The sequence below is a fragment of the Cariama cristata genome, unplaced genomic scaffold (genome assembly GCF_000690535.1).
Source record: "Cariama cristata isolate BGI_N322 unplaced genomic scaffold, ASM69053v1 scaffold11869, whole genome shotgun sequence".
NCBI classification, from domain to species: Eukaryota; Metazoa; Chordata; class Aves; order Cariamiformes; family Cariamidae; genus Cariama; species Cariama cristata.
In genome coordinates, this window is record NW_009637450.1 from 40,787 (window position 1) to 59,705 (window position 18,919).

General features: G+C 38.1%; 1 protein-coding gene across 1 annotated transcript in view; it reads right to left on the reverse strand.

Moving 5' to 3' along the window:
• LOC104167930 (serine/threonine-protein kinase DCLK1) overlaps nucleotides 1-18,514 on the reverse strand; it is a gene marked incomplete at its 3' end in the record, with an annotated part of 54,374 nt that extends 35,860 nt beyond the window's left edge. The window contains exons 1-2 of the mRNA XM_009708331.1: nucleotides 18,374-18,514; nucleotides 17,371-17,465 (exon numbers count right to left, since the gene is read on the reverse strand). Coding sequence (XP_009706633.1) covers nucleotides 17,371-17,465; nucleotides 18,374-18,392 — 114 coding nt within the window. The remainder of the gene's footprint in view (nucleotides 1-17,370; nucleotides 17,466-18,373) is intronic.
• Nucleotides 18,515-18,919: the final 405 nt, after the last annotated feature.

The following is an 18,919-nucleotide window of genomic DNA, read 5'->3' on the forward strand; positions in this document are numbered from 1 at the left end:
CCACTGAAATTACACTTTTGGTACCCCAGCGTACATGGAGATATCCCTGATTCATCACGCGTGGCAACGTGCAGCAATGCTTTTAGGTATGGCCCATTGGTTTCTCCCTATTCCATAAGCATTTTGGCAGGGAAAACTGAGGAGCCGTATGCCCTCTGCAGGCAGGAGACTCTTTTCTCAGCCACACCGTTAGCCCAGCAGGCACTGGAACCACGAACGTCCGTTTTGAACTGAAGTTGGCTTCGTTACGGGCAGAATTCCTCACTTTTGCAAACCTCCCTCTGGTGAAATCCTCCCCAGTTGGGTTCTAGATGGGAGAAATCATTATGGTGATGTATGGAGAAAATAAAATGTCAGGGTGAATAATGTTTCTTTTTTGGAAAAGCATTTGGTTGGGTATAGTTCATATGAGGCATGAGTCTACCTCAGTTTTAAGTACTTGTACAGCAAGAGTCTATGTTTGCCTATACAGTTAATGGGGGGAGGATGGTATCTCCATAGTCTCCACACTTGGATGCCAAAAGTATAGCGGGCAGGATCTCACTAGGGAAGCTGTCCAAAGCACCTATCAATGTCTATCACTTACATATGGACTGTAGGCATGTACTTTAGGAAACTGCTTCATCACGCATCGAGATGGATGAAACTACACAGACATAGGAGACAGACTGGATTTCACCCAAAACTTTTATCTTGTGCTGCATAACGATTATACAAACATCGCTTCAGGATTCTCCCATCTTCAAAGGAAACCAGAAGAAGCTACTAATGTAACAGTGGCCTTTTAAATTTACAGCAAAACTGTGCATTTCCTCAGGTCCTCCTGTTGCAACGTAAGTGAGAAGTATTCAGAGGATTTCCAAAATTAAGTTCACACAGTCCGCATGCTGACAGGTTACAAAGCGCTGCAGCATCTAATTACCTCCTTCAATCTATATATCACATAAACTGCAGGTTGTACTGCACGTAGCAAACACTATCGGTTCCTTAGCTGTGTTTGCAAGGTATCTAGATGCCCACAGTCAGGGTGCCAAGCCACTTTACAAACGCAATACAGCTTTTTTGGAATGATCTCTCTCCTCTGCCCCTGCAGAGCGCAGCTGACGACTGGAGCAAGAATAAGGATGCAGCAGTTGGGATTTTTGCAGAGTACAGAGCCAGGGAGAAGGCAGTCAGCAGAGTTAAAAGCTGGCCTATATGCTGAGTTCATTTGAACAGACTAACTTTTAATTTCTCCCACAATAGATTAAGGTCAGACGATTTAGACAAAGGCTGAACTTGGCCTGTTTTTCACTAAATAATCCTGAGATCTTGCATATCCCATCTACCAAGAGATTCTTTGCCCTTTTTTTTCTTTTAATCAACCCCAGCTCATTCTTTTCATCCATCCAAGCATTTCTTCTAAGCTTTGACTAGAATTAAAAATTGCATTAATCAGTTTTTGGACTACTTTTGCTGCCTCTTGACAACAGAAATGAGCACTGACTGATTTTATGCAGTTCGCTAAGATATTGCTGCCGTTGTTTCAGGACTAAGACGCGTTTATGTATGTGCTATTTCTATGCTAAAGTCTGCAGGATGTCTGAGTAAAAACTTACCTCTGGTTCATTTTTGAACAAATGAGTAGATGAGGATCAAGGTAACAGGAAAATGCTAGGAGTTCTCATGCCTGGAGAAGTCACTCTCAAAGCCTATTTTTATACACGTGTAATGAGAGAATTGTTTCCTTTACACTCCTGCTTGTAAAATAAGCAGAAAAACATGTTTTCTCTACTCATTCTGCTGTGTCTGTTTGTTTTCCTAGACCTGGCATCCAATTTCTTACTTTTTTTTCCCACTCCACACTATTTTCTTAAAGGAATTACAATTTAGATATGTTTAATATTTGTTACATATACAACCAGGAATTAATCTTTACAACATTTAAGAGGTGCAACACAGAAAGCTTAGTGCCAGATTTTCAATAGATTATCAAACAACTACTTTATTCAGTTTTTTTGCATTTTAAATAGTGAGATGACACCTTTCAGCAGATGTTAGGTCAAGACTGCCGACTACACACCGCTGCACCTTCCTTTAGCCCCCTGAAGGTCTCTTTATGGAGTCTTGCACCCATTGTTCTAATTTGTGAGAATGGGAGACGTGAAAATCAAGACCTAACTCGGTAGCCACATCTCAGAATGGGCGCCTAGAGAGACTCAGATTTCTATTTGGGAACTTAATTTCTCAAGCACCCTCAAGACGAGGTTTAGCTGAGAACTGCAACTGCTCAGTCCTTCCAGAATGAGACTCCTTTGAGGGCCTATTTCAGCAAAGCACTTCAGCAAGTGTTTTTACTTTAGATACAAATAGTCTTAATGGTCTACAGAGGACTGAAATTAAATTCACTCCTAACTATACATCTTAGGTATAGCTCCTTAAATATGTATTTAGCCTAGGTTTAGTTAAACAAAATGAAAAAAAAGTGGCCCATAGAAAATTTAGAGGAAATTAAACATCAATACGAGCTCAGTTTTTTAAATGCCCTTGTTTCTTTTCTTATTGGCACTACATAAGGACGGGAAGGCTAAGATGATGTTCGTAACTGAAGAACTAAAGTGATGCATTAGCAGCTTATATCGTACCATGGGTCTGCAACCAAAGCATACAGTCCCTGCAGTGAGATCGGCGTGCGAAGCACCCGTGTGCAAGCAGAAGCAGAGCTCGCCAGTGACAAGGGAGCAGTAGCTAAGAAGACATTTGTTAAAAATACACACTGAGATTTTTAAAACTTTAACATTTTTAAACGAATTGAAAAATATGAAGAAAAGATATACTTTTCATTACCTTTGCTGAACCCCTCCAATTAAAAACCAGATTAAAAAGAAATCAGGAACTGTTCGTTTGCATACATTCACCAAGTCTGCTGACGGACCCCCTTTCACCATTAAAGAGACGTTACTAGGTAAACACGACACAAATATTTTCCTCTTTATTCATTCCTCTGGAACAACACGCAGGCATTTATTTATTTCTCTTTACTTCAGCTACAAGGACATTCCGTTTATTTAGACTTTAATTAGCTCGTTGTTCTCACAAGCTGAAAGCCCTCCGGGTCCGGCAATCCTTGTGGGTCTCGGTGTTCCTTCCAGTTGGCTTGCTAGTCGTGAGGCAGTCTGTCGTGCACACCATTGCTCTCACAGCTGTGGACCCCATCAGGGATATTGCAGATGGGGAGGGGGGAAAAACAAACTCTAAGCAAGAGTATAATCTCTTCAACACACAGACTTTAATGCAATTAGCTGTTTTGATTTTAAGAGATGCTGAGGTGCTTGAAATGTCATCACTTTCACACAGATTTAAAGGGGTCCAGTTGCACAGGTTGCCAGCACATGGCCATTTTTATGGCACACCTCCGTAAAAGCACCGGCATAAAAAAATCAGGTCTTTGGTGTAAGGATTTCAGATCCTATTCAGGTTTATATAACAGATGGCCAGCACAGCACACATCTCATTGATGTGAATGGAAATATTAGCGCTATAGAGTTTCATCCATGTCTCGCTGGGAGATTTATTTAGCAACTGTTTTGTAAATACTTTGTATCTTAGTGGAAAATGTGCTAAATCCATGAAAAAAAGGCAGTAAAATAAATATTATAGTAATTTCTCTCTCTCCATACTCACCTCTGTCCTAAATTAATCTTAAAATTGCCCTCCAACTAAACAACAGGAATTATTCTTGTGGACTGCCAGTATCAGCAGTTATGAAAAGAAACTTAAACAAGTATGACTAGGAAGTTTGTTAATGCAATTCAGATTCCTGAATCTTAAACCCCAAACACTGCATTATATTTTCCAAACCTCTCAAAACCTTTATTAGCACATATGGAGTCTACAAAGTCTCTCAACAATGGATTCCTTTGTATTTTCCTAGCACGAAGGAAGCATCTGGATGAAATGTGAGTAACAGAAATGCACACAGGTGTAACGCTAAGTTTGGATCTCATGCAGAGTTCTGCTCTTTTAGAAACGGGCTTAATGAAGTGAAGATTAAAATTAGCAAACAAAGTGTAAGTTCAGGAAGGAGGCTCAGGATCAGGGAATTATTAATGTCTTTAAATGATGCCTCCTAAGATTTTCCCTATTCTGAAGAATTCTACAGAATTTAAAAAACATACAAAAAGCCATGCGTGTCAGTAATCTGTGTAAGATGAAGTTCAACTCAGCAAGGATAAACAGCATTAAAAGCAGAACTAAACAGTTAAGCAACCACACTCACTTCTTTTGGAGCCCATACTAGGGTTCAGTCTGGTTATAAATACCCTTTGCAAAAGTCCTGACATAGTCAGTTCCTTAGCACAAAGATCATCATGGTTAATGGTAAAATAAAGATAACAGTCCTGTGCAGGTATTAGCTTTGAAGGACTTCGAAGGGCTCGAAAAATTACTGTAATACGTAATAGTGTTAAGCAAGAAACAATTAAGTTAATACAACAAAATGGTACATCTCCGGAGAACAAAAGGTAAAGCAGAGGACAGCTGGTCTAAAACAGTAAAATAATGTATTCTGATGCAACTTTTAAGACTCTTTTTTTTTATTATTCAATTTAGAGAGAAGTAAAGGGTTACACTGAAACTCCCTCTCCCAACTCTATCCAGCAAAAAATGTTTTTGATTTTCTTTTGTTTAATCATTTACATTTTTTGGCCCAGTAAGCTGAGACAGGGGAAAAAGTTTTCATGTAAACAGTACAGAGCTGGCAAAAAGTTACTTCATGGAGAAACATCAAATCCACAATCTTCATGTCGAAAGAATAGAGGCCAATGGAGTTCAATGTATAGAAAGAGAAATGATCCAATTGTTTTCTTTTCAAAATCAGACACTGCACTAAACTGACACAGAAGATCCAAATTTATTTATAAACTACTTCATCTGGAAAGGAACAATACAAAATGTACGCAAACCTGCTACCTATCCACAGTTCTACATCCTGCCCTCTCTTGTCAGAGACTTAAGAGAGGCCCTACATAGGGAAATGATTTTTTTGTTGTTGTTCATTTATGCAATTCAGGATTTACAAAGCTTGGAGAAGAGATAAGTTCACACGACAAGCAATAATCCAGCCTGTGTCATTCAGGAACTTGTGTTGGTTTTCCTCTTTGAGAGATAGAGGGACAAACAGGAGAGTGTGCAAGGAAATGGAGCTGACAGACTGAAGTTAAATTTCCAAGCTGAAGCACTTTGTTTTATGAGGATCCTCTTATTAAGCTGCAGCATCGACTACTTATACACTCATTTGATTTGTGTAACAAGGCAATTCTGAAATATCAACATAGTTTCCTATATGGTACTTAATAAACTTAAATCTAACCTCCGTTAGCTTCTAACAGCTGCTTCCAAAGCTGAGCCATAATTCAGACTACAGGCTCACTCAGCCTTTGGCATCCTCCAGGAAAGACTGACACTCTAAAGAAAAAAAAAGTATCAGATTCATGGTATCGGAAGTTGACCTGTCATTTCTGTATCCATACTGCAGTTAACATAAAAAATTACATGTGCAGTGATGCAATGTGAAGGTTTCCTTTTTCCTTTTCTGACGTTATACACAGGTAAAATTTTCTGCTCAACTACAGAATAAAAATTGAAAGGCCATCAAAGGAGGTTCTTATTTCTTCCACCTAATTAAGGGCACAGCACAATCACAACTTTTATTTTTAATGTATTTGAGTCATATTTTAAAAGCTTTCCTGGTATTCTTAACTGTGACCTGGTAGAGACAGAAAATTCAATTATTTTGTTTCTACTCTTCCTCATTTCTATAGCACCTTTTCCTTTCTATGTCTGTACACCTTTTTTAGGCAGATCTATTTACTAGCAACCAAGAGGGTTTCAAAACTAGAGCTTTCATCAAGCCCACAGATCCCAGAAGGAGAGTGTCTGAACATCAGCTGAAGCATCAGACTCCCAGATGACATGTCAGAAACTGTAATGTTTCTTGTCCTCTGCCCCCGGCAAACAAAAAATAAAACTAGGTTTTTTTAAAGAGTGGAAAGATATATCAGGAAAACAAGGTACTTCTTTTAAAACACCATGGGTATGTTTCAGTACTCTTAGCTTTTCACAGGCATATTTTCCTAATACTTGTCCTAAGAGGAGTGCTGCTGTGGCTGAGCTCTCAGCAGGGAGCTGGGACCATGCTTTGAGGTCTCCTGATTTCCCACTTCCCACTTCACATCCATCCCCTCGTGTGCACACAAACTTACCTATAAGCAATTCAAGGCAGGTATATTTACTGTCTCCCAAAGACCCGCTAGAAAATAAATTCTTCCTTGAAGGATCTTTTGGATCTACACACTAGAGCGCAGAGTTTATTATTTAAAAAGACAGTGAATATATCCACTATTTAAAGGAATCCATTAGGATGCATGAATCCCATATGCTTATACTAAGCCAACTGTTAGATGGACAATGCTGATGCAAAATGAACAAGCCATACCAACTGCAAGTACTTTTTTAAAGCCTATAAATCACATTTCCAAAATAAACTCACTGAACAGTGTGTATTTTTTAAATATATTTATTACATCGCTTACAATAATCTACAGTAATGTTAAATCTAGCGAAACAACAAATTGCAACCAGGATGACATGGTCAAATATGAAACACAAGTACAACACAGTATGATGAAACAATGGCACAAAAATAAAGGTGATTTTCTTCAGCTGATTATATGAAATAAAACATTCATCGGCATTTATTTTTGCAAGTTTTACATTTTTTTGTTGATAAATCAACAGCTTTCTTTTTGGTTTCCTGCATCACATTAATACAAAAACGGTATATTTTAAAAAGCAAATATCCAAGCGCTTTTCTTTAAAAAAAATAATTGTATGCATAACTTTGTAAAATCTTAAACTTATGTTGTAAATGTGCCAATATTTACAATATCATAGTGCAACTAACAAAATGAAGAGGCCTTAGCACAAACATCATCAGCTCCTCCTTCACTAAAGTCCAAATTCCAAAACACTGTATTGCAGGGCAAACCACAAACTAATTACCTCATATAACATCAGACAACAAGTACACGCTGAATACAGTACAGCTTTTTTCATACTTCACTGCTGAGGGTTAATTTAAGCAAATTTGAATATAATCAACATGCGCAAATACAGACACTAAAATGCATACGAATACGTATGTGTGCACCGCGTGTGTTTTTAACCCTTCGCTAACGTGTGCGTACACAACACATGTATCTACATACCCATCGCCTTCCGCAGGGAGTTAGGGTGCTCAGCCAGTCTGAGATGGGGAGCGAGGTGAAAGAGGCAAACGGAGCCAGCCCAAAAGTGTTAGGCCAGCAAACACAGCTCAGGACAGCCTCTGCTCCGCTCGGCAAGCCCTGCTTTCTGAACGGAGGGCTTTCCTTGGGGGGGGGGTAGCGCATCCATTTCCAAAGACTGCGACAACCACTTGCTCGATTTGCTCTGCACGTAAAGCTACGGGCTGGTTGCGTGACGTAAGGTTATTTTTCTATTGATCACTCATAGTCACAAGTTCTCATCCCGTCACTAACAGATAAACTGAAAGTGAAGATTAAGTAAAAAATAATCTCGCATTCGGTCGTATGCCATTAATTGGATACAAGGAACAGCACAGACAACATTAATCTAAGTATTCATCAAGTGATGAGGTAATTTAGCACCATGAAGATTTTCTGTTTGTTCATTTCTTTACTACTTTTGACAAAAGAGTAAGCTTGGGTTGATAGGAGGTTCTTTTCTATATTACTGTTAATTCATTTTCATATTTAGAGTTGGAGGAGATTTTTTGTAACGTACTGCGCTATATAAAGTTCACATCACAGTGTGAAGTATAAAACTGTAAAAGCAAACACTATTATTTATTTCCATTGTTACGCCACACAATCTCAACCCAGGTGTTCCTCAAGGCTGTTTAACATTATGTCTCCTTTCTTACAATATACATTTATAGCCACAATATTAATGCCCCAAAATTTTCATTTTACAGCCATATATGCCCTGTGAAAACGGTTTAAAGAGAAAAATAACTAAATATAATGTGCTGTCGCTGAATTATTTTACAAATTGAAAAGCAATTTTCACATTGGATAATGAATGGTAAAGATTTTACTGATTTCAACAAAAGAACGTCTAATATTGCGTGACTTCGTGCACTGCAGAACAGTGCAGTTCAAGAGGAGACATAAGTCCGAACATGTCAAAATAATACCACTTCAAATTTATGATTAATGTTTTGTCTGCATATATATATATATATTTGTGCGTAAGGTCCTATCCTTCCCACCTCAGAGTCAACCGTGGTTTTGCCACTAACTTCAAACTGAGCAGAACTTAGCCCTTGTTTGTACAGGAGATCTCTTAAAATTTTACAGATTTCCTCGGGGTTGCTGCTCAGCAAGTACAGGTTGGTGCAGCTCCACTGACTTTAACAGAGCTATAGTGAATCCCACCAGATGAACATCCTCCCACTAATGCATTTTCCCCCCATATTTGTTTAAAGTCACCAATGTGACATAACTGTGCATGAGTTTCAAAGCCACTAATCTATGTCTATGTGTGCGCGTATGTGTGTAGAAATATAAACATACACATTCTGTGCTTCACATGTGAACTGTTTGTTGCATAAAAGAAGAAAATAGATTAAAAAAACCCCAGAAAGATGCAGAAAGCATTAGGGAAATAATCACAGGTATTCATAAAGCTCAAGGGGAAGAAAGCATTCACAATCTATACAAGACTCTAGCTACATCATCATCACCTTAAAGTAGGCACAAATAATGCAGCATACAGAGAACTATAAGAGGTTCAAACACTATAAAGTTGCTTAAGCTATTCCATTATTTCATGAAGACGATGAAATCTAGGGACAAACTAAAACCTGTGCTGTTGCAAGCAGAACTACAGCATCAAGAAACACAATTTCAGTTTCACCCATAAACTGAAACCTTCTGGTCTTGTTCAAAAGAAACGTTTCATTTCTGCTTATGTATAATGGGAATTACATTCCAGACAAACGGGATCTCAAAGTCTATAAACAGTGTACCTTTTCAATCTCTAAGGGACTTTCGTTCCTTAAATGAAGTATTAATTATACATATTGCCCCTGAATAGCCCCTTAATACAAGTCATATGTTGAAATGATTAAATGTTATGAACTAGAATATTTTTTGAAACAGTCTTGATGGGGAGTTTGCTATGATAACAATTAGTGATATAAGGTCCATTTTTCTTTTCCACAGCTAAGCAAAGCTGTGGGATTCAGGTTTGCTGGCAATCTGTGCTCCCTCTGCAGAATAAACATTCTTAATAAACTGCTTTAAGCAGCAGTAGCCTGTATGGGAGAGGGGAAGAAAAATAAAATTCCTGGAATTTATTTTCTTTACAGGAAGAAGCAATTTTCAAAACGTCAGTAAATACTTTGTTCAGTCTGGTGGAGTTGCCTGAATTTTTGGAAACTGATCCCAATGCACCTTTACATAATAAGCATTTCTTGGGATTAAGTAATACATTTTACAAAGACATTCCCTCATAACAGGCAAAAATGCAAGTAACTTCAGAGCTGCGAACTTTTTCAGTAGAACGGGACAGCCTCAGGCTTGGGGTATGGGGTGGGGGGGGACTGTCCCTATTGCTGGGAACAGTTTTAGATCTAAAAACAGGAATGGCAAAACATGCATTTCAACAGGGAATAACCTAACTGCTTCAGCAAACCTGCCACATCAATGACTTTTTCTCCAGGTGATACTGGAACCAAGTACTGAAAACAGAGAAGGTAAGTTTTGTATTCTGCTGCCCTTTTACTTCTTTTTGCAAATATCCTCCGTAAAGAAAACAATATTGATACAGTGAAGCCATAACATCACATGCCAACATTTTCCAGGTGCTGAATTTTATAATGGACAAATCAGTGTAAAGGAATTATTTCACTACATTTAAAAGTTGGCATGTGGCAGCTTAACATTTTCTGCTATTAAGTAAATTTTCCTGATTTCAAAATATATTAAATCATTCCTAAGTAGCTCAAAAATATAATCTCTATAGATTTTTGTTGAAGATCGGAATCACACGAATTTCTAATTCTGAAATCATTAGTATTTGAGATACTGAAAGGAAAGGTGTAAGACAGTAAAAGTGTGTGATCACTAAACTATGGGCTTAAATACAACAGATAAGTTTTAAAGCAATATGCACATATGATGGAAAATATTGCTATTATGTAAATCAGACTAAGATTCTCACAATAAAGCAGCAGAAAACAAATAAAATTAGTAGATATTTGTTAAGCAACTGGTTATAATGCATGACCTACTTTAACACTAAAGGAGTTTTGCATATTCATGCTGTACAAAATCACCACCTCTAGAAATAATGAAAACAGAGAAATTAGGTCAATAGGAGGATGATTTACAGTACCATCAATTCTGTAGGCTTTCATTTTAAAAATGCATAAAATGTCTTATTGCAGTAAATAAAAAATGATGTTCCTGTCCTTAACATAAGTGAAAATAATCACTAGTTTCTCAGGCAAAATGTGTTTTTCCAAAAGGTGCCATCAGATGTGTGTCAGATGACGCTGCTAGCCAGCATGCCCCCATATTTCCTCATTTAGAAATCTGTCCATATTTACTTGCAACACACGGATGATCAGTATTAACAGCTCTTGCCAGGTAAAACATTCACGTTGCCTGTGAACACCCTTCTGTTTACAGTTATCAGATGGTAAGGCAGTGAAGAGAACTTGAACACCGCTTTGAAAGCATTTACTTTTCGACCACATGCGATTTCTTCGTTTTCTTTTCATTTAGGTAAAAAGACTAAACTTAGAGCGTTCCAAATGTGCGTGTCGGGATCAGACAGCGTGGTGCAAGCAGTTTAATATGGCAGGTTTTTTCTTTTCTGCATTTTACCTATTCATTGGTAAAAGCAAAGTACTCATTAACTGTTCATACCCAAATGAATAGAGATACTCATGGTAAAAACAGAACCTATAATCAGTACCTTAGTTGATAAAAAGAGTGCTATTCATAAATGTGCCCACTATGGGTTTGTGCGTTATATTCACCTTATCCAATCTTTGTTCCTTAAAGTGTGCACAATGCCGTTTTGTATTGGATGGACATATTCAATGGCTCATTCATTACAAATTCTTGCATTAAAATGCAGTGGTAAAGCCAAAAATACCCCCACACACTAGAATTAATTTGGCCCCATGTTTTTAATATTAAATATGCAAAACTCTTTTGTGCGATTCACTATTACTGTAAATTAGCAGCTATTCTCTTTAAAAATGTTAAATCTTCACCAAATAACAAACCATAAACATTGTTCCATTTTCTCTTTTACACTGAGTCTCCTACTGAATCCATATCATCCGAAGAGAGTGGGCGATACAGGTCCTGTAAGATGAAGTGCAGTATAGATTTGTTTATTGTGTTTGATTCGTTGCACTGCAACTGTCTTATATTCTTTTTGTTACTGTGGACCAGAAGATATTGTTTAACATAAAATACACATAGTCTATATACCCAGATTTTTGGCTTAATGTCATACAATTATTTTTTAATCAACAAATAGATAGTTAGTCAATAAAGCTGGAGTTTCAATGTACAACATATTCTAAGAGGCAATTATTTTTTTCTTTGACTCTTTCCTATTAAACACTATTAAAACAATATTTGCCTGTCCTGGAGAGTCTCCTAAATGTTTGGAAACTTGGCAATATGAATTTAACCTTAAAGGGAATATATTTCCCTTTTTGCTGTTTCACAAACAGCAGTAGGAAAGTAAGTGCTTACCTTATATAAGGTAATCAAAACTTGCCACTCACTGCTGATACAGCATGGATCCAGCAACATCTGAGTGCCAGAAGGCTGACACTGAATATTGCCGTTACCGATATTGCACTGACAATGGTATCTCTTTGCCACAGTTTGTCTGTGGCTGTGTGTACGTGTAAAAAGACAGCATGTAAAATCCCCCCCATCACCGGCTCTTTCTGACAGTAGCCAAGCAACCAACTCATGAGAGCAGAGGGACAGTCTGAGTGTACGGATCCACTTCTTTTTTTCCAACACCCACTCCGAGCATCCTCTGATGGATCAGATAATCCTCTAATGCCAGAGGTGTTAGGGGATGATACATTGCCCTATCCAACCTACACAGCACACCAAGCCTTGCCAAGATACACAATAGCACTGAACGAAAGAGAAAGTGTAGCAAAGAGCAGCAGTAGAGAAGAGAGTACTATGTTTTTTAAGGTGAATTAAGCATAACTGATGGTTTAGATGGGTACCGAGTAGGCAGGTGCCCAGCACACCTCATAGCCAAGCTCTGGTACCTTTAAGGTGTTTTGGGGGATCCTTTAAGTATAAAACATATTTACAAAATACAACAAAACAACTACAAGACAAAATACAAGAACACATGAGAATGGGAAGGCTGATGAAGCCAGTTTTAGGGTTGACTTTGGTTTGAGGGTTTTTGGTTGTTTTAATCACAGGAAGATAACTGAGACAAAAAAATAAACAAATCTAAAAGCTATACTATAAAACGAGGACTACCTAAAATGAATGCTCTACAAATTTCAAATTTACAAGGATCTCAGTAATCTATGCAGGTTTGTGTTTTACTTGCAGGCATGATATAAAGGGGATTTAAGTCCCTCAAAGGGGTTTTTCATTCCCTAGAATGCTTATTCGGCATGTACTCTGCCAATGGGCATGTGTACATACAGCAGCAGGCACGTTAGACTGGTAGAGTGAAAATCGGATCTTAAATACATTTCTATTTTCTTGTAAACAATCCAGACAAAAGAAGAATTTTAAACAGAAAGACCATCTCATTCTGAATACTAACTAGTTAGTGAATTGTTACAATTTCTTTTGAGCATATACAGTTTGGGAATCTGTAATATACACTACAGAATTTGCTAGGGAGGGTAACAACCCAAACTTTTGAATAGTATCTTCCAGGTGACTGCTCACTCCTCCGAATACAAAAAATATGCATTCAGAATTTACAAAGAAGGTATTTGTCAGAATTGACTTTTACTATTCAGGGAATAGTAAAAGTGTTTATTTTAATAACGCTATGCTTGTTTTAAAGCAAAATCATGCACAAGATTTCAGGATCATATTCTCTGCTTTTTCATACACTTTTAAATACCTGAAACTTTTTTAAATTTTTACTTTCTGTCAGAATTTTTCTTGCCTATAATTAGCCAAAGAGCTGTATTTCTGAAATTTATTATTTTGCATATATTAATAAAAAGACAAAACTTCCCAAATGAATAGGACTTCTTGGCCACATACACGTCAAAAAAATCCTTATATGCACAGAATTCAACTTCTTTGTCTGATTAGTCAAGAGATACCTTAAATCTTACTTTTTATTGTTCTATGGGTTGTAGTCTCTAGGGAAGTAGAAAAAACATTCAAAATAAGGCAAGCAACAGAAAAACAGGTATAAAGTATAGAATGTGTCCACCTTAATGGAAGTAATGACTGATTACAAGACAGTGGGAAAATAAGCTCATAACCTATCATAAAGGCTAGTTAAATATAATGTGGGGGTTGCTATTACATATATTTATTCTTATGACTGCCATGTCACCTTTTCTGAGTGCATCATTAACTGTACTCTGTTGTGGTAGGAATTACATGGATGTGTAACACAATAACTCTCTACTTCAACTGCTATAAATCTGAATTTCAGATGTTTTAATCCCCTGTGGAAATATGCAATTAAGTACATAATAATTTAAAACCAAGAATCTTAATTTCCTATTTAAGAATAAATATAAAGAAAGACTTGAACTACAAGAAAGCATAACCAAAGTACACAGTTTGCAAGTTAAAATACTCAGCAGCTGATAACTGGTTGATAGCTCAGATAGCTGACAAATGGTTCTTAGTTCACTTTCAAGCCATTGCATTACACCCATGAAATTAGTCTTTCAAATCTTAACTTTCCTGAAATATAGACTGAATTTCACCCAAGATTACAAAAACATAACTTTCACTGATTTCTGAATTTCTGGAAACAACCCACTCACAAGTAGAAAGGATAAAATTTTATCTTTTTATGTTCTGGCTTTTGAGGGTACAAAATTTTATTTGTAGGGTTACAAGAGTACTGTTTTCATGAGTACGTACCACAGCAGCATTTTTGGCTTTATTTACATCAATGGAAAGACTCCAATCAAAGGCCAGAATTCATTTTTTTAGAAAGGTGATTGATGAAATGTCAGTAAGATGATTGATCCTTATTTTAAGTTGCCTAATGCACTTCATAATGAGAAGGAATAATTTCTTTGGAAAATGCTACCATTTCTACTATTTTTACAGGTCTTTACTATTCACAGAGAGAAATCCCTCAGTTTGTGGAATTACCTTGGTTTTCTGCCTCTGAATTTAAAACCATGACTTCCTTTTACCTGTACTTCCCGGGAAAAATATTGGCAGCCTGCCCAGATCCCTCAGCATTTTGATGTACCAAGCCTACAATTCCCTCATAGCACTCAGATGGGGATGCTGAAGAGCTGATTGCTCAGTTACGTCGAGGGGAATCAGGCTATGCGAGAGTCAATGTTCCCTATCACCTTCCAGACCCAGGACGTACCACTGGCATCCCATGTATGGGACGGCATGAGAGAAAAGGCACTGCTCTAACTCTCACTGCATAGAAAGAGGGGCTGAGAAAAAACGAATTACACAGCTGAGCTGGCATTCCCAGGAACCAGCATCTTATTTTGGTTCTACAGAAGTAGCTCCCTAAAACTCCACGTAAAGAGAGAAACCCAGACCAGTCAGAAACCCAGCCATCACCTTCAACCCCCAAACCATGGCTCTAGCAGCCAAAGCTCTTCTTTGGGAAAAAACACTTCTCAACATTTGGGGACAAGGTGGGCACTGAAACTGGTCTCCTCTTCTCTCTTGTAGGTCTATCACATGATACCAACAATTCAACAGCTTCCTAGGGAATAAACCTCCACCTGCAGCTGGCTTGTGAGCCCTGTAGCTGAAGGCACTGAAGACAAAGTAAAATGCTTTGGGTTCAAATTTGGTTTATGACAATATGGTACATAAAATAAGCTGTCCTCTAAATAAAATTTAAATGGCAACATACAAAAGATGGTACTAAAACAAAACAGAACAACATTTATACAGCTAACAAGAAAATTATGATTAGTAAGCACTGTTTAATGGCTGTTCATAGAACTAATTTAGCCATTGGAATACACATTATATATAACCTTTAACGACACAATCATCTGTTTTCACACTGAACTTCTAGCTCATTCACTTCACAAGTTAAACATGAAAGGAGCTGAAATAAATTCTCAGAGCAAGTGTAAAGTTTCCATCCCTGAACTTCTGAGTAGTTGTTTTTGTAACCTAAATAATATTATTGCAATGCATTTTTACATGATTGCCATCTACTTTTACATGAATGTATTCCATGTTTTGTCAGGCAAAAAAAAATCCACAACTGTTTAAAATAAAGCCAGACAAGCACAAAAGGTCCCCTGCCAAGGTCAAGGGGACCAGATATGAATATCTGAGAAGAGAATTCAACTCTGTAACAATGTCTTATCTCTCCTGTAGTTTATTTTAGTACTTATTTTCTGTACAGGTAGCAATGTGAAAATGTTACCACTACACAGCCCTTGGCATCCATAACACTGCCACTCGGTGATCCTGTTACACTTCCACATAGGGAACCTGGATAAAAAGCAGCCCATCTGCTCTCCTCTTCACATTTGGAAGTCAGAAACCCTGTGGCCAAAACCCCCTTGTGTCTAATGGTGCTGACCACATGGTTCCCACTCACCCACCCACAAATGTTAACAGAAAAACATTTCTTCACTGTGGGGAGAGAAACGTCAGTGGTGGGGAAGGAAGTTTAGGAAAGTTACCAATGAAAAGAGACAGCCTTACAGCAAATGAAAATCCACCGTGTACTGATATCATCCATCTAAACAGACACCCTTACGTCATCAATGTATAATTCATTTGGAAGACTCTTTGTTCCCTCTTCAGTGACTTACTAATGATTCATTAATAAGCTTTCAGGGTAAGAACAAACAGGTGTGGAAGATATTGCATTCAAGGAGATTTAGGTACCAGCTTACCCAGCTGAAACTTGCATCTTTACTCTCTATGTACCAGATGATGAAAACCATGACACTACCCTGAGGCTTCAAGCTGCCGCTCACTGGCTATCTCTATACCGCAAGATCACAGTCGGCTTCCACATCTATAAACAAGTCACAGCAGAAACCCATGGCTGTACCCCAGCCTGAGGTAAGACTTGGGCATGCACAATTCCTCAGCTCCCTGGTATCCACCGGACATGAAGAAGGGTACACAGGCTAGAAGGGAGTCGTGCCATGCTACAGCTGTTCCTGATCTGGATATCTGGGGCATCAGGTCTCCACCAGCCCCTAAAATCAAGCACTGACAATTTTGTACATAATCCCCTTACTTTGAGAGACACAAATTATGTCTTTATTTAAAAATGGAAAAGGCAGAAAAAGCATGTGTTCAAACTGTTTTTATAAACAAGCCTGAGATACAGAGTACTGCCTTAGGGAAGCTTTCATTGAGAACTGATCACAGTTTAGAAAACAGCAGAAGACACAGAGACATCTGTCCCATTGCTTTTGAACAGATACAATTAATTAAATCAGCATGAGGAGCCTTTGGGTTGAATGAGTAACATTTTGTCAGAGGGTTACAGCAGTGACATAGGTACTACCTCAATTCTGGATGCTCAGATTCCTCTGCATACAATAACTAGGGGAGACCTACAGCTACTAACAACTCTGGTCCAGAAAAGTGACTGAGAAGTCTCATGCTGCCTTGGTACTGACAGTAGCTTCACGACATAAGGCTATGATATCACAGCTAATCCACAGCTAAATTCCACAGCGCATTCTTTCACCTTGCTTCAAAATCAAAGCTGTTTGTAGGTTTTGCAAGTGACATAATGCCCATGGTAAATTAAGAACAAAAAAAATGTCTTTGACAACATGAACATTTCCTTCCAGTTGTGAAACGTTTGGAAAAAGAAACTAAACCAAAACTTTCGTAAAAAAGGAGAAAGATACACCTGTTTTTCCCCTGATGGATAAACCAATTCCAGCATACTTAGCATTTTGACAGACACAGAACAGTTGTATTCCACTTCAGAGTGTTGCACAAACACAACAAGGACCGTAGCCAGGCTCTTCCACCCTCTGACTCTACACACAAGGAATCAGTGGGGAGAAGGTCTATCGGATAATGGCTATGCCGGATTCTCCCCAGCCATGCTCAGAAATCAGTTTCCTTATTTCCTTACCCTCTGTTTCCGTAAGCTTCCTGGGCTGGTGGGAGATGGGCTTGGAGACTTCCCAGAGCGGGGAGTAGAAAGCTGGCTGCCAGGGGTGCCATTCACTAAAAGGAAGGACAATAAATTGGAAAAATAAACACAAGGCACTATCAAAAGCTAAAAAAATGAGTTAAATCAACATATTTCTTTTCATTTTGTTGAATAGATTAATTTGCTTTTGCTTAATGTTTTAAACATTAAATCAGGTAATTCACAAAAGGACTGTTTCCTCAGAGTTTTGGGTCATGAAGGCAATTTTTATACAAGGTGCAAGCAAATAATCAACAAACCTGAAAAGATTGTTCAGTCAATGGCAGAGAACATGATGATGTTTCCTTAAACTGTAGCATTCCTGTGCCTGAAAGTGATGGGGAGCAAGGTGCTTTCTTAACCTTACCAGACACTTGCTATATGTAAGCTTTTTCATTCCACTTAGTTGTGGCTTGAAGTGTTACCCACTAAAAATAAAAAGCAGTGTTGCTTGCAAGAACAAATCCGCTGCTTGCTGTTCCTCACTCATTCATTTGAAGAGATTTTTGCAATACTATCTGACCCAAACATCAGACTTAACCCAGAAGTGCTTTCCAGAGGCAAAGAAATTGGACATAAGTCTGACTTACAGCACAGCATCACTTTCTCAATAAGAAAGTTCCTTCGTGTATGTCAGTGCCTATCATCTTAGAAGCATCTTTTGCATGCATCCATTAAATTAACAAAACAATACCAGCAGAGGACAGAATTCTACTACAAAGTAATCACACGAGAAGCTATCAATAATGTTCACGGTGAAGCACTGATAGAAACACTACAAAGCGTGTATAACATATCTATGTAAATATTCTTAAATAAGCAACTTATATCACAGTCCACATTTGTCAGCACCAGGAAAAAAAGAATTGACAATCAGATTCCCAGATTCTGAATCTTAGGAGAATATTTACATACTAGGATATCAACAAGGCATTTGACTTACCTTCTATGAGTTCTAACATGGACAAAATCTTACTGTTTAACCTGACAATAGCAAGCAGCAAAATTCCTGCTCTGTACTAAGCCAAGCTGTAGCCAAACTGAGAAGCAATGGGATTAGTTAAGGATAGCCGGGGCTGCTCACAGAGTGAGCTGAACGCGATGCAGGATTCATAAGCAGAAGCCTTTTCTGCGTAAGGCTGACGTCTTCAGAGCAGCAGTGGGAGGTGCAGGTGCTGTCTTAGGGCTACATCAAAGGTGTCAATTAAGCATAATGCTGCTGCTTCACAACGCTGAGCCACCGCAACCCCCACTCGCTTTCCATGGAGCCCCGAAAGCCCAAGCAATTTTATGTGCTGTGCACTGAATCATAACGAGGTGCCTTTGGGGGCAATATACCACATGACTCACCCGAAAATCAAAATGACAATAACTCTTGTAAAACCTTGGCTGACTGGCAATCTAGCAAATGCTAATTCCTCTGGATAATACAGTAGGCATTTTTAATAGATTTTTCTTACTTTCTACATAAGACATTGTTCTCACTGGC